At 36.3% G+C, this 15,462-nt stretch overlaps 1 protein-coding gene across 7 annotated transcripts in view; it reads right to left on the bottom strand.

Annotated features, from left to right (window-relative positions):
• LOC140161362 (cGMP-dependent 3',5'-cyclic phosphodiesterase-like) overlaps positions 1-15,462 on the bottom strand; it is a 294,091-nt gene that overhangs the window by 160,434 nt on the left and 118,195 nt on the right. For all 7 annotated transcript variants that reach the window (XM_072184856.1, XM_072184859.1, XM_072184857.1 and 4 more), the window contains exons 2-3: positions 11,061-11,150; positions 6,492-6,598 (exon numbers count right to left, since the gene is read on the bottom strand). In XM_072184856.1, coding sequence (XP_072040957.1) covers positions 6,492-6,598; positions 11,061-11,150 — 197 coding nt within the window. The remainder of the gene's footprint in view (positions 1-6,491; positions 6,599-11,060; positions 11,151-15,462) is intronic.

Here is a 15,462-nt window from a genome sequence, read left to right as displayed (position 1 = left end):
TTACTATCCATTTTCACCTAAAATCATCAAATAAAACCATTCAATTCTATTCGATTTGAGTACAATTTCTAATCTGGTTTTAAACAACTCCTCATGTTTGTTTTGGAAAGAATTTAATTTTGAAAGAGCAGGTGCAATTTTACAGCACAATTAATGTGATTTTTCTCTCCAAAAGCAAGTTTCCTTTCAAATTACGACCATCGTCTTTTACCTTGAGAATAATAGCCCAGTGTGCCACACTAAGTTACTATTCACCATGATTGATGCTGATTACATCTTTAAATAGTGCGATGAGAATAATGGAAGTAGCCTCGGCACAGTTAAGAACGATGGATAGGAGAAAAAAACAAGATGTGATACGAGGATATCACTTGTCTCCTCCACAGATGCTACTGCAATCTGTCATGATTGAGAGCCCAGGAGATTAATGCTAATAATGGAGAGTGCCTTACTCAATGAGAGAGAGAGAATGAAAAAGAGAGAGAAATATGTTGGGTGAGAGAAGAGCACTGGTAGATGGATGAGAGAAAAGATGAAATTGGGGAGAGGAGAATGGGAGGGACGAGAGGAGAAAAGAGAAAGTGTGAGAGAGGGACAAAGAGCGAGACAGAGATAGATATAGATCAAGACGTATCAATGGATGGAGGGGAGAGAGATGACTGGATGAAGGGAGGGAGATGGAAAATGAAGAAAGAGGGTGGGAGAGAAAGAGAGAGAGCGGGGGGAAGAGAGTGAGACAGAGAGTGAAAAGAGAGAGAATGGGATACTGAAAATGTGAAATAAGAGATAAAGAGAGAGACATGGAGAGATATATTGATGATTGTGCCACATACCAGGTGATGAAAGCATGCAAATGACCAAGTAGTGTAATGAATTCAGGGCCCAATGATTTGCATGAAATAAGGAAGCAAATTGCGCAAAAAAATGGTAATATTTGCCAAAATAGCCAAATTTACTGGAATCGCACAGAAAACAGCCAATTACGCAGGGAAATTGAGCGGGAAATAGCTTATTTGCAGGTATGCACCGAGTTTTGATGAACAGTGCAAGGTTTACATCCACCGTTGTAAAAAAACCCTATAGTTTGCTCAAATTTGTCATGAAATTGGTGGATTGCTTGGAAAAAGTCAAATTACGTAGCGACAAGCATGTGGGATTTTGCACAACAAAAATCATTGGTCCTGGTAATAATTAAGGTTCTGTGTTACAGTAGACTTATTTCCTTTCTAGTTCTAAATGACATGTGTTGATGGAGGATGTTGTTCACTGGTTGGTCTCAAATGTGGAGAATCGGATGTAAAAACCAATTTTCATAATAGGTATGATCTGAACACTTCCTGTCATACACATGACATGATCATTGTATAATCTATTCCTATGTAGCCTAAACCTGATAGTAAAATATGCCTGTGATTGTCACAATGAAAGAGAGAGACAGAGAGCGAGAGAGATAGGGAGAGTAAAACAGCAATGCTATAGTGTGTCCTGTCTCAAGTTCAGAGCTGTTGAGTGTCATCAGTGCGTTTACACAGTTGCTTCACCAATGTATGGACAAAATTGCCCTTCTGTGCATGTGTATACACCACAGGATTAGGTTAGTGCACACAATTTTGAAACTGCCAAGGCGAAATCCAACATGGCGTTACTCTCAACTTGAGACAAGACACAATACACAAGATACTGCACCAGCAATCTTTTGAAAAAAAACTTGCTACAAATGTAGCAGATGTAATGACCAAAAATATTTGATTCTAAGGCACATATTAACGAGTTTTAGCCTTAGGAACATCAGAATCATTTCACATATTTAAACTACTATTCTGGCACAGGTTGTAATGTATGTTACTTATCCAAACAGCAGAAGAATGTACATAAGTATTGCTATACTGAATATATTACAACAAATTGAAGTGAGTATTTGAAGCTATCTTCAGTAGATAGCAGATAAGTGTTGCTATACTGAATATATTACAATGAATTGATGTGAGTGTTTGAAACTCTCTTCAGTAGATAGCAGATAAGTGTTGCTATACTGAATATATTACAATGAATTGATGTGAGTGTTTGAAGCTATCTTCAGTAGATAGCAGATAAGTGTTGCTATACTGAATATATTACAATGAATTGATGTGAGTGTTTGAAGCTATCTTCAGCAGATAGCAGATAAGTGTTGCTATACTGAATATATTACAATGAATTGATGTGAGTGTTTGAAGCTATCTTCAGTAGATAGCAGATAAGTGTTGCTATACTGAATATATTACAATGAATTGATGTGAGTGTTTGAAGCTATCTTCAGTAGATAGCAGATAAGTGTACTGATCTTCTCCTGATCAAAAACATCCCAGAAATAACCACAACTGCACAGGCACTACAACTGCACAGACACTCAAAACAGTCATCAAGGATTTTCTATAAAATGTACTGATTTACATATTAAGCACCAACGTTGCACTTTGTGTGCCATATGTCAGCTCAACTTCAAGAACCTTATGCAATCAACAAAATATGTTTTCCCTGAAACCTGTGCATTTTTTTTTCTTTTTGAAATTTATGTATTAATTGTTTTAAAGAATTATTTATGATCTCCATTAAGATTGTCTTGTAGATGGATGGACACATGATACATCTTGTGCAAACAAAAGCTCAGTTTTCATCTGAGCCAGTGTATATGTTGACCAAACTACCAGGACAAGCACTGCATTACACAGCTTGCATCAACAGGAAATCACTGTCAAAAGTGCTTATATTTGAATATCCCTTTTTTTTTTATTTCAAATAGTTTTCCTTTTATGTAATTTGGCTAGTTCAAGCATAAATTACAGTTACAAAACCCAAGTTTTGTGCACATTTCATTTTGTACAATTTTAAAAGAGCACTCAAGTACATAAAATAATGCAGCGCAAAAAAAACTACAACTTTTACAGTCTACTTGGCAAACAATATATGACTGTCTGGATTACGGCGGACAGACACAACTTTTCAGTCTATGATATGAATAAATAACACAATTTGTCAGCTGCGCTAGCTTGGCCAATCAATAATAGTCTACTCTTGTGGGGTTTTGTCTGGAAACAAATAGTCCTCAGTCCTTCAGGATTTTCAACATGAAAAATTACCCGTTTGAAAATGTATTAGAGCGTTTACTTTTGAAAGACAATTGTTTGAATAATTTCAATAACATTCAATATGGCAATAGACATTATTTATCACATTTGTAGTGTTTGTTTCAACAGTTGGTTTACCTTCAAGTGTGTTCCTATTAATATGTTTTAAAGTTGGTTTTTGATTAAAATAAAGGGAGCTTAAGAAATCTGCAATAAATGATCATCTAACAACATTGTTGCCTCTTTTAAGTTCATTTCATTCATACCACACCAACAAAATCAAACTGGGAGAAATGGAGTCTGAATAGCCCCAAGCTTTACCCAAGGAATACACCATTTTGGAATGCCACTCGTGGGGATCAGGTGTTTTAAAGTATTAAAAGGCTCCTAAATCAATGGACCACATTGTTTAATTTCACATAACCCAATGTAAACATGTAGATCAAGTGCAAGGCTTTGACCATATTATAACTTGATATTTTGAAACAGTATCTCACTGAGTGCTGGAGATGTTATGAGAAATATCAGAAAATATCCGACTTCAACTCCCAAAACTATGTTTTTGCCAATCCAGCTAAAGCTGCTGGCAATAGTCCCCTATATAATTTATACCCCTGGTATTGTAACAGATAGAAACCAGACTTCTGATAACATCCAAACCTACTAATTGGCAAGTGTTGATTAAATCATAATGCTTGGTAATCAGCACAAATCAGCACTCTGCTAAGATACTCCAAGGGCTAGGTTATAAAGCTTAGCTGCAGCTTACAAGAGAAGATTGATCCAGTGTCAATTGATAAGCTCTCTGGCTTATCTATTACACACACAAATGAAGATGGAAGAGATGGTTGGCCTTTTGGAAGGATGCAAGATATGATAAATAATTTGTGATTAACGCCAGTTTTTGCTCATTAATCGCGAGGAACTGGATTTCCAGGAGAGTTAAATATGTATGCCAGGCATGACAGTGATGAGTAGTTCCTTTAACACTGATGACATTGCACCCAGAATATTGTACATCAATTACTGTATTTTAGATGGTTGGGTCCAGTTAATCACCTCTCTTGAAATACCAAACACACAAGTAACTCACAGTTGACCTATCCGGGTACTTTAATTATTAAAAAAATCTTAGTAGCTCTGCTTATAAGCACTGGCTGATAGATTTCAGAATTTTATCTAAATATATTTGTCAGGATAAAACTTAATTCCGGAACTAGCTCGGCCTTCTTGTGCACAACACATTTGGAGTCACTGAAAGCAACTTCAAATTCCAAGGGTACTTTCAAAGCATTAGTATAACACATATACTTCAAATGCATATATGCATGCGGGAAGCAGCTATCCGGACATGGCGACTGCAGTTGACCAAAAACGGCTCCAAAATGAGCGGTGCAAATATAGAGGCCTATAGAAGTTCAACAATGTAAGTCTCGCAAATCCATCATGCAAAGATATGCATGAAGAATTCATATGCATGCGGGAAGCAGCTATCCGGACATGCCGACTGCACTTGGGTTATATGCACTGACCAAAAACTGACCAAATTTCAGTACAACTTTGAGGTAACCAAACCTTTAAGGGATGGGGTATGAACGTTTGGACAATAGAGCACATCAGACATATCAAATTGCATTCTGAATACTAAGAATGTCCTTCTGATATCAAATAATTTTGATTTTTGAAATTCGCAATGTAATACACATTTTATGGCAAATGATTAAAATTGATATTTTGATATTTAACAGTACTCAAGTAAACTTTATAAATCTGATAATTTATACTTAAAGTGTATGTAGGTGGGATGAAAAGCCGACGATCAATTGAAAATTTTGACCTTTCATATTGAAGATATGGATTTTTTTCCCAAAAAGACCTAATTTTTTTTTGTGTTTTGGGGAAAAAATCCATATCTTCAATATGAAAGGTCAAAATTTTCAATTGATCGTCGGCTTTTCCTCCCAGCTACATACACTTTAAGAATATATCATTAGATTTTAAAATTTACTTCGAGGACTGTTATATGTCAAAAATGTGAAAAATATCAAATTTTAATAATTTGTCATAAAATTTGTATTATATTGTGAATTTCAAAAAATGAAAATTATTTGATATCAGAAAGACATTCTTTGTATTCAGAATGCAATTTGATATGTCTGATGTGCTCTCATGTCCCACAAAAAAATCTGCCGAAACGCTCAAAACGCTCATTCCAGATCCCTTAAAATGGTGAAATATTGTCTTTTTTTACTTCAATCATATTGATGTTAGCAGAGCCACAATCAATGCAAATCTTGGCCCTTGACAAATCTGAAATCCTAACTGTGCTGCCTAGAATCAGAACATTGCTGAGCAGAATTTGTACCACTGCCATGACTACTGAGATCAAAAAAGCACCTGTTGACATCATCCTTTTGAGCCGACAATTGGGTTATATAAAAACTGTTTAATGCAAAATTTTAATCAAATTCATATCACTTTCTGTGGCAGACATCTGGATTATTAAACCCCATTTTACCAAAAATGTCAATCAAATTCATTTTACTTTTTAGTGGCAGGTTGAGATTTCCCAAGTTTCTTCAGTTTCATCCAGCATTGAGTCAGGTAAAGACGAGTTGATTAAATTGACTGGTTCTATGTACAGTCTTATGAGATCTAGTACGGGACTATCAAACCCACACTGTATTGGGAATTGCATAACCCATCTGCATCAATGTAAGCCTTGGTGTCATCTGATACATTAGAGTGGTGCACGTAAATTGTTTTCTAAGTTTACTGCTCCTTCTCTTTCTTCCTCTATGTCTAGAAGGTGGGATATATAGAGGTACTGTCTGTCTTTAAACTTAAAGCAGTTAGTCACACATTCTGAGATTTATTTCAAAAGTGGCATTTATAGAATAAACAATACCCTATCATTCAATACTTGTCATAAGAGAATAAAATAATTCTTGTGGCATTTAAGGGTTCTCACTACAGACATGGGGTCTTGAGTCATATAGGATTGAGTCCACGTCCTGGTATCAAACAGGCATAGTGAGAACACGCCCTAAGACAGCATTTATAAGAATATAAGTACATTTTCCATGCCGTTGCAGCTTTTTTTTTGAAAAAAAAATAACAAGAAACAAAACAAAAACATATGTTGGCTTAAAAACCTAAAATGAACACATCTATGTAAAGATGGAAAAATAGTGCTACAGTTTGTCCACTCTGAAGTACCAAGTGACAATGCGCGCATATACAGTGTGTTACCCATGCGTAGTGCTGCATCTCAGCTGCAGGTAAGCGTGCGGCGCGTGCGCCTTCAAAGTCGGCACAATGTATGCGTCCGCGTCTGTACTTTGTACTTCAGAGTAGACTGACTGTACATGACAGTGTACTCACCCAGCAATTCCTGTCTTTGGTAGTATGTGTTGAGCTCCAGCTAATCCATCAGTGCTAATAAGATCCACACCTGAGCTCAAATCTTGGATGTAGATCACTAAATCCCCCTGTGGGAGCAAAGAGAAAGCATAATTCAAGGGTCAGGCTATGTCTTCATCTGATAAAAGTCATAAAATCACCTTCTAACTAGAGTACCATCACTGTACACTCATCTAGCTTGCTTGGGGATTATATTAAAAAGACACAATTTCAGTAATTTACTTGACAAAATAAAATACAGATTTGCACCTATTTGGAACAGGTATGTTCATCTTACTATAAATAGGCTAATGTTGTATCTATCTATGTATGAAGATCGAAAGGCTCCGTCAGTTTGGATCCAAATGACGCCAAATTCATACGGGAGATCGAGGAATATATGAGAAATGGACTGGTCTTTATTTGGTTGAAAACGGTTAAGAATTGGCTGCAAAAACAGTGAAAATATGGGTAAAAACAGTGTTTTTGTTATGAAAATCGGTTGACAGCCTACAGCGTCACTGCAGCTGGCCGGCATCGGCGTCGGGCGCCGCGTAGGCGTAGTCGCGACTACGCCAATGCTTGGCGTAAATGGCGCAGAGCAACACGACTTGCGAGGCAGAGACCAGTGGACATGATTATACGGAAAGAAGGAAAAATAAAGGACAAAAAGGTACATCGACGGGTCACGGGATTATGATAACGGGTGAACACGTCCACAGACACGCTATGAGAGGACGTAATAAATACGGGGGAAAGATGTTAAATAAATAAATAAATAACATGGAAACGGAAAATCACAAGCTAAGCAGAAGAAACTACAAAAGAAAATGTAAGAAGAGACAGATTGAGATAAATAGAATGTACCTTTTCAAATGATTCTACCTGTTCAGTAATTCTTCCTGTTATAGTGAACGCTCACATTTACTCATCTAGTGTATAATAAAAAATTGAATTTGAAACTCAGAGAAAGAGCTGAAAATGTGCATTTTATTTGCAAAACAACAACAACAACAAAAATGTTACAAAATTCACTATGTACACACATTTTATCTATTTTATTTGTGGGAAAAAATATAAGGACGTGGTTAAAGTATAAGATATGAAAGAGCAGGCCTTGTCTGTGGTTTGCTACAAATTGCACTTTTAAGTCATTTAGTTGTGCTATAATATTCTGATCAGCTCGTAAAAGATGGGACTTAAAACATCGGGATTGATATAATAGAATGGCGTACACACAGCTGGGCACAACATCTATGAACTGTGCTTTGCATTATGTAACTGATGGGAAGCTTTTGTGAACTTACGCGGGCGTATTAGTTGGGACTTGAATTTCAGCCATGAATGATTCTAGCATTTAGATTTAGGTCACACTCCAAAACCAAGAAAATAAATAACAAAGAATAAAAGAAAACAAAACAAAAATCTGGAAATTTTTGAAAAAATAGGGGTGGGACTGTACTTGTATTGCATCAGTACAGTAAACTGTAATATTTGGGTAATTTTTTTCAATGTCAACCACAATGATTCCAGCATTTGAGTTTTGGTCGAGTGATTCTCCAAATCCATGAAAAAAAAAAATAATTTAGGGTTTGCAATCAATCACATGCCTCAAAAGACAAGGTCAGCAAGAGGAGAAATAAAGGTTTGCAGTTTTAAAAAAAAAAAAAAAAAGGAAAAGGAACAAAATAAAAATAATAATAATTATTAACAACCCTCATACATATTTCATCCTTAACGAAAAATGCATCTGTGTACATCCATCTTGAATGGTCCCAATGCCTACCACATGCTCCGCTTTGAGCCAAAACCAAGAAGCTCCGGCATCATGTAATTCAATAGCTACAATTATTACCATAATGCAAGCTTGAAGATACCTTTCCTGACAATTTCTTCTATGTACACGTTTTCACATCGCAACTATTAAGCACCTACTCCAACTTTTGAGAAAATTAATCAAATTCTGATTAAAAAAGCTTCACCATGGTGTGAAATACAAAACCCAAGATTTGATGCAGCTCTGAGGTATGTGATGAAATTCGACACATCAACGGCGCCCGATACCCACGTTCTGGAAAAACACGACATCTGATTTTTCTTCTTCTCATTTTACATGCATTTGCACAGAAATAGTCCTCAATTTATTATTTCCTGATCCAAATTTGATTTCCAGATTTATGAATATGACAGTGGTTTATCAGTGATATGCATCTCACATAACATTTTTAGAATGGGGTAGGTACTAATATACAGGGCTCAAAATACTTCCTTGATCGGACTATTCCAGTTGAAATCCATACACCTCCTATAGAAGACATGACCTTAATCTTCCATACACCTCCTATAGAAGACATAACCCTAAATAGTCCATGAAGGGAGTGTGAATTTCAAATGGGGTTACCTTAATGGGTGACTCCATCTGAAATCCACACCCCCTGTGTGGGTAATTAAGGTCATATCTTCCATAGGGGATATGAATTTCTAATGGAATAACCCATTACAAGATCTGTTTTTCAACAACTTCTATGATACATAGCCCTTGTGTACTCTGTGCCATTGCAGTTTTTTCACAGTGTTTATTTTGTCAAACTAGGGGGCTTTTGCTCTTAGCTATCTATGATGAAATGCAACTATTAACAAGGAGGGGGTGTACACAGGCTATCATGGGGCTATAGACAAATCCAACGAGCCAAATGATGGACAGAATTCATTTGACTATTTACTGGGGTTCATCTGCATGAAACTGGTGATGTGACTACCCAATTGGGTGGGGGAAAGCTGCATAAAAATTGATTCTTATATTGTATTGTGTTGTGTTGTATACTTTCATCATTCTTTGTGTAGGAATCTGTGAAATTAGATTTGCTTATATTCACAGAACAGTACATCTAACACTTCCAGAGAACTTCCAGTATATAGCCTCAATATATAGGCTGCAATAGAAGGATAAGGTATCGCATAATAAGTTTTTTTATCATAAAATTCTAGCTCAATGTCACTCACAGAGAAAATTTGCACCCACAAAGCTGCACATGAATCAGCTTTAATTGAAGTGGAAGACCTAAGCAGGCTTGAATAGGGGTGAAGTATTATTGATATGTATCAAAGTAAATTTCCCTTATATCTCCTCTTTCCTCACATGCAATAACTGTATGTGACAGTTTATTCACAGAAAAATTAATATTACTTGTGAAAGCTGCTGAACTGAAATATTAATGAGCTGCGCCCTATATACAAAGGAAAACTAATGACAGTAACATGCCCTAATATTTAAAAGGGTGAATCTGATTAACAAGTGTGCTATTTCTCCTCTCAGCTAATAATCGTATTAAGATGACAGCCAATTTCAAAGAAATTTCAATATTTGTTTAAAGAAAGCTTCACTTTATAACAGTCTGGTCTGTAACAAAAATATGTTGGTGCCTAAAATTGACAAGTGATCGCCACTGATGACAGTTTCCTGTTGTTTCCTGAGCAAGATGTAGCATGTTTTCTTGAGGTTTTTTGCCATTGGAGAAAGTATATATATAGCTGACAAATTTTGAAGAAAAATGTGACATCATAAGCCATCTTTTTTTTGCCTTTTGTACTTTTACAGTGCTTTTACATATTTTTTTCCCTTCAAAATCTGGTAATTGACACATTTCCATTTTAATTTTATATGTTTTCTAAATAAACCTGTCAACAATTTGAAGGTAACCTTATTTGTAATGTACATAGCTTTTTTTAAAAATTTGTCCTCAGCAACATATTCAATGATATTCTGGCAATTGCTGACATAGTCCTGTTTCTGTCTTAATAGATCTTTGGCTGGCATTCTCTAAATTGTATTCTGATGAGTACCCATCACAAATGTATTTTCATCATGGACTACACTGCTCAATTTGTGAGACACAATAAGTTGCCACAACTGATGGCTGGTATTAGCCCTGGGCCTTTGGTATAAAAATGCCCCCCCCCTTTTTTTGGTCAATTTTGGTATAAAAATGGGTCTTTATTTTTTTAATTTGTCAAAAAACAATACCCTATTTACACCTAACTGGAACTCAAATTTCTTGATTTTTGTTGATATTTTCTAAAAATGTTTCAAAATTGTGTTAAATTTGACCAAAATCTTGGCCTCGGTATAAAAATGGGTCAAATTTTCTTGGAAAATTAGCATATGGAAATTGGTATAAATCTGGGATCCCTCAGAGACACATCCCTATCCAAACTTGAGTACCGCCCCTGGGCTGGCAGCCTAGAATAAGCTTCAATGAATAAATTGAATGGTCTTGATTATTTACTTTCTTACATTAACCAACATTTAGGATGGTGAATCTAATCTAAATCTTTGTGACAAGGCAATGGAAGCAATAACACATTTTGGGAAAATCTTATTCGCCAGTAAAAAAAAACACACATACATAGAAAATGATTTTCACAGCATTTTACTAAGTATAATTATGATGATGGAATTATCATTTTCACTTACACACTAAAATAATATAATAAAGAAAATGATGTGTAAAATGATCAATTTACTTTTAATAAAAAAAACCATACACTTACCAATCCAGGCAGAGTGCAGCCGACAGCATCTCGGATAGCCTCCCTTAGTGAATTAAAATCCGTAACTCCAGTTAGTCTTAGCAGTGCTTCCTGTATTGAAAAAATACAAAAGAGAACAAACAAATAGGCATTTAGTTGAAGTTGCAACAGAACTTTAGCGAGAAAAACATTATCCTTTTCTACCAACAAATCATCTGCTAAGTCCCATATATAATACCACAGGAAATCCAACATATCTTGGAGCTTTGTGTGTGGGAACCAAATCAGCACACATTAAAAACACAGAATATTGGATGTTAAAGTTATAAAATATGTCAAATTCTGGGTCACATAAATGACCCACTTGTAAGATTATAACCTGCAGCAGTCATAATTCTCAAAATCCTGCAATTGCAGGAAAAATCCCTAAATAATTACTAGTATCTTAGACAGATTTATACACTTTGCCAAGTACAGGGTGATACAATTCAAATAAAATATGCTATTTCCACTCCTGGTTTGATATATCTCTTATTTGATTGTTTTCATTTGCCTGTTCTGTACCATACAAAATAAGTAATTGTCTTTCCCTAATATACACCTGTGGGCTTTTCTATCTTATACCTGCCAAAGCAACATCAGTGTCAAGGCACAAAAAATCTTTTGACAGACCTTTTACAACTGTCATTTTTGCATCTTAACACCCAACTGCAAACCCCCTTCCCCTTGGTTACACCCTCTGTGCCCTACAAATGCCAAAACACACCCTGTGTGTGATGTGCATGTCGGTGTAAGATACATTAGCGCACTTAGGTGTGTATCTTTTCTCACTATTAGAGCATGCGGACATTCCACTACATGATATGGTTGACAACAGCCCATAGCATTTCGCCTGGAGACTAAAAAGAACTCTTCGGCACTGGTCGCATCGCAGGAGAAAGACACGTTTTCACAAACACCATTCAGCTTGCATTAAAGCCTGTGTGCACTGAATATGGTCAGCCGCTAAAAACCCTGTGGCAATTTCTCACATTTCCTCGCTCGCACAAACGAGAATTGAGGTCCTGTTATGTGGGACGTTAAAAATTTGAAAAAGCACTCAGCTTGCCACGGGACATAAACTAGACAAATATGGAGCACTACAGAGCAACCTCTATATATTCACTGCAATAGTCGTATGTACTGACTACTTACGACTGATAATAGCCTAAGGTTACACAGTAGCTTCTAATCAACTGGTGAGAAAAATAACAAGCGAGATAGAGAACACTAGGTGCTACTGGACCATTTTATGGATACATATTTCACAAGTTACTCAATACAGTGTCTCATACAAAATGAATGCTTAATATATTTCAAGCTTGTTTGCAACAGGGATTAGCTTCTTCTATCCAGCCTTTTCCCCTTTAAAATTCCCATTATAATTTCAATCATGTTCTCTGATCTCTGCAGCACACTGAACATCTTTTAAAGATCAAGTGGAGGGGGAGAACACCCTAAACCAAATGCCATAATTTGGTCACATGTCTTGTGATCCCTACCAGTGGTTGGTCTTGTGATTCAAGCCAGTGGTTGACACCCCAATTTGAGGGTAACCCACTATGACACCCCAATTTAGATGGTGACCCACTGGTTGGTCTTGTACTCTTAAAAAATGGGTTGACACCAAAATTTGGGTGGTGACCCACTGGTTGGTCTTGTGATCCCAACAAGTGGGTTGCGATCCCTATTTGGGTGGTGACCCATAATGTCCCACCAATTTGGATGGTGACCCACTGGTTGGTCTTGTACTCCTAACCAATAGGTTGACACCAAAATTTGGGTGGCGACCCACTGGTTAGTCTTGTGATCCCAATCAGATTGGTCTTGTGATCACAACCAGTGGGTCGACACCCCAATTTGGGTGGCGACTGGTTAGAAACAGCCACCCTATACTGTCAACCAACAAATAAATATCCTGCTCAAGTTTCAAATTCTACTTTGTGATCAATTTTCTAATGTTCTATCACAATTTAAATCATTGAGCACACTGAATAAAACATGCAATTGTATAATATGTCAATGCTGTCTAGCATTAAAGCCAAAGAGGAAATATCACCTTGGCTTCTGGACAACACATTTTCATTCCATTGAAATACCTCCACTATCTGTATTAATATGATGAAGAGGCGGTCATACATTAATGTATTTATGAGAAATTGAAGCCAGGTACTTGGTTAGATTTTCAACTAAAAGCATCTATCTCGCTGTTTCACTGGAGGAACAAAGGGATGTGTATCTAAGGCGACTTAATTAAGATGCATCACACGGTGAGGGGGAGGATGGATGGATGGATGGATAGACCAAATGCTACACTGTTATTTTTCTTGTGGAATTATTCATGCTATCAAATTGTGTCTGTGGAAGAAATAGGAGCTTACTTGCTAAGGCTGTTAAAATATTTGATGGAAATGAAAACAAAAATGATAATGGTATAATTTTGAACATTTTGGACAAAACCAAATTTTGATAAATAGTAAAACTCTAAGTCGATGAAACAGATGTAATGATAATGAAATAGTCACATTAAACATTAGCCAAATTCAATGGTTTGAACTACATGTACACTTGTCATGCCATGATTATTTATATAATTTATACACAAATGTATGTTCATGGATTTGATCAAATGTCCCATCAAATCAAGTGAAGCACATATATCAGATTACTCATAAAGTTGTGCGAGTGCAGTAGTTTTTAAGCTGTTTCTATCAAAAGCTGTAAATATCCTCATTGGTGCAATGGTGTAAAAGACAAAATTACCAAGTAGACCAAAATGACTTGATTAAGGATGAATATATGCCAACATTTGCAATTTTGATACTAAAACTAGCCAAAAATGAGAATAATTGTGGCTTAATTTGCACATCACAAATTGTGGTCAATTTTGTCCTGGTATTCTGAGCCGGGGGAGGGGGGGGTGTCAGTTCAGTGATATTGATAAATGTATGTACTTGAATAGAGATGAGAAAACACATTAGAATGAAATATTATCTATCTTAACTTGTACCATGCACCCAACCAAACCATCTAATTCCCATTTGAAGATGCAAGTCCACAAACCGAAATCAAACTTCCTACATGTATGCGTACGTCACCACCAATATCTTATATTACACGCCTAAAAATACATGCAGTGTTAGTGGTTGAACATAACCATGTTTTCCTAATGTAAATGCATATTTCATGTCTGCAGATGCCTGAATAGCTAAGCAAAATCATACTACATTAATGTTCTCTCTGTATGATAACATTTTCTTTCCAGGGTTGGCAATTTTTTTTCCTTCTTATCTTGCTAACTAAAAATTCTATCAAGAATACTAACAACATTTATCGCATGGAAGCAATATTGCATTACTCTGTACCCTGGATTGGCTCCCGTCTTTCAATATTCAAGTAAAAATTGTCACCTAAAGAGATCAATATAGCATAATTTCAACCACTTTTTGCCATTTTCCCCATATCGCCATATGTGAAGTATTCTACTCATGTCTGTTAAGCACTCTCTACTTATGTGTGGAACAAGCTGAGAACTAGATGCATGCAATGACAGCAAGTAGAAATGATAAAAAATAAATCAAATTCTCTTTAAAATGACAGATATGTTTCAACTTCATATACTCATTCTTGACATTTGTAGGAATAATTAGCATAATTATGCTCGAGTATGAGTACCGTATATTATCTCTAAATAATGTCTATTAAAATACTCCTCCCCCATTTTTTTCAACCAAAATGTTTTCATGATATCTCGTGTAAATAGGCTCATCATTATCGACACGTGATCAGTAATTGCCAAAAGTGACATTTAGAACCCAGAAGTCAACAAGAAGTCACTGATAGTTCATAGTCCGTCCAGATATTAGAGAAAAAGAAGAGCCTAACCAAATGCATAAAGCATGCAAATCAGCTACTTAAAATTAACATATTTTTCACTGAAAATCTAGTCAGGTTGAGATCCTCTGGCTCAGCTACCCCCTAGCAAATTACATCACTATACCCCACATGGATCTCCAGATATTGGGAAAAAAGACAAATCTAACCAAAATGGAACACACACCCCACACCCCTACATACATACACATAGACGAAATACACCATTGCATTTTAGAGGCCTCTTTATGGCTAAAGCCAGGGTGATTAAAAGTACAAATTTCACCGCAAGTGATGAAATAACTTGCAGGAAGAATTGTCCGGGGGCACTCACATGTTAAGGTGGTAAGGGTATGTGCGGCGCTCACGGGTCCCTTTTTCAGGCTCTCCGGCAGTTCCTTAAGCCCCACATTTGGATCTGCTCCAGTTCTTTGAGCCTCAAACTCTGACAATTGTAGCTCTTTAAGCTCAAATTTGGAAATAATTTTGAAATTTTTAGCTCAACAGCCTA

Source organism: Amphiura filiformis, chromosome 9, assembly GCF_039555335.1.
Source record: "Amphiura filiformis chromosome 9, Afil_fr2py, whole genome shotgun sequence".
Taxonomy (NCBI): domain Eukaryota; kingdom Metazoa; phylum Echinodermata; class Ophiuroidea; order Amphilepidida; family Amphiuridae; genus Amphiura; species Amphiura filiformis.
Note: the sequence above shows the minus strand (reverse complement) of the source record. Positions and strands in the feature narration are given on the sequence as shown.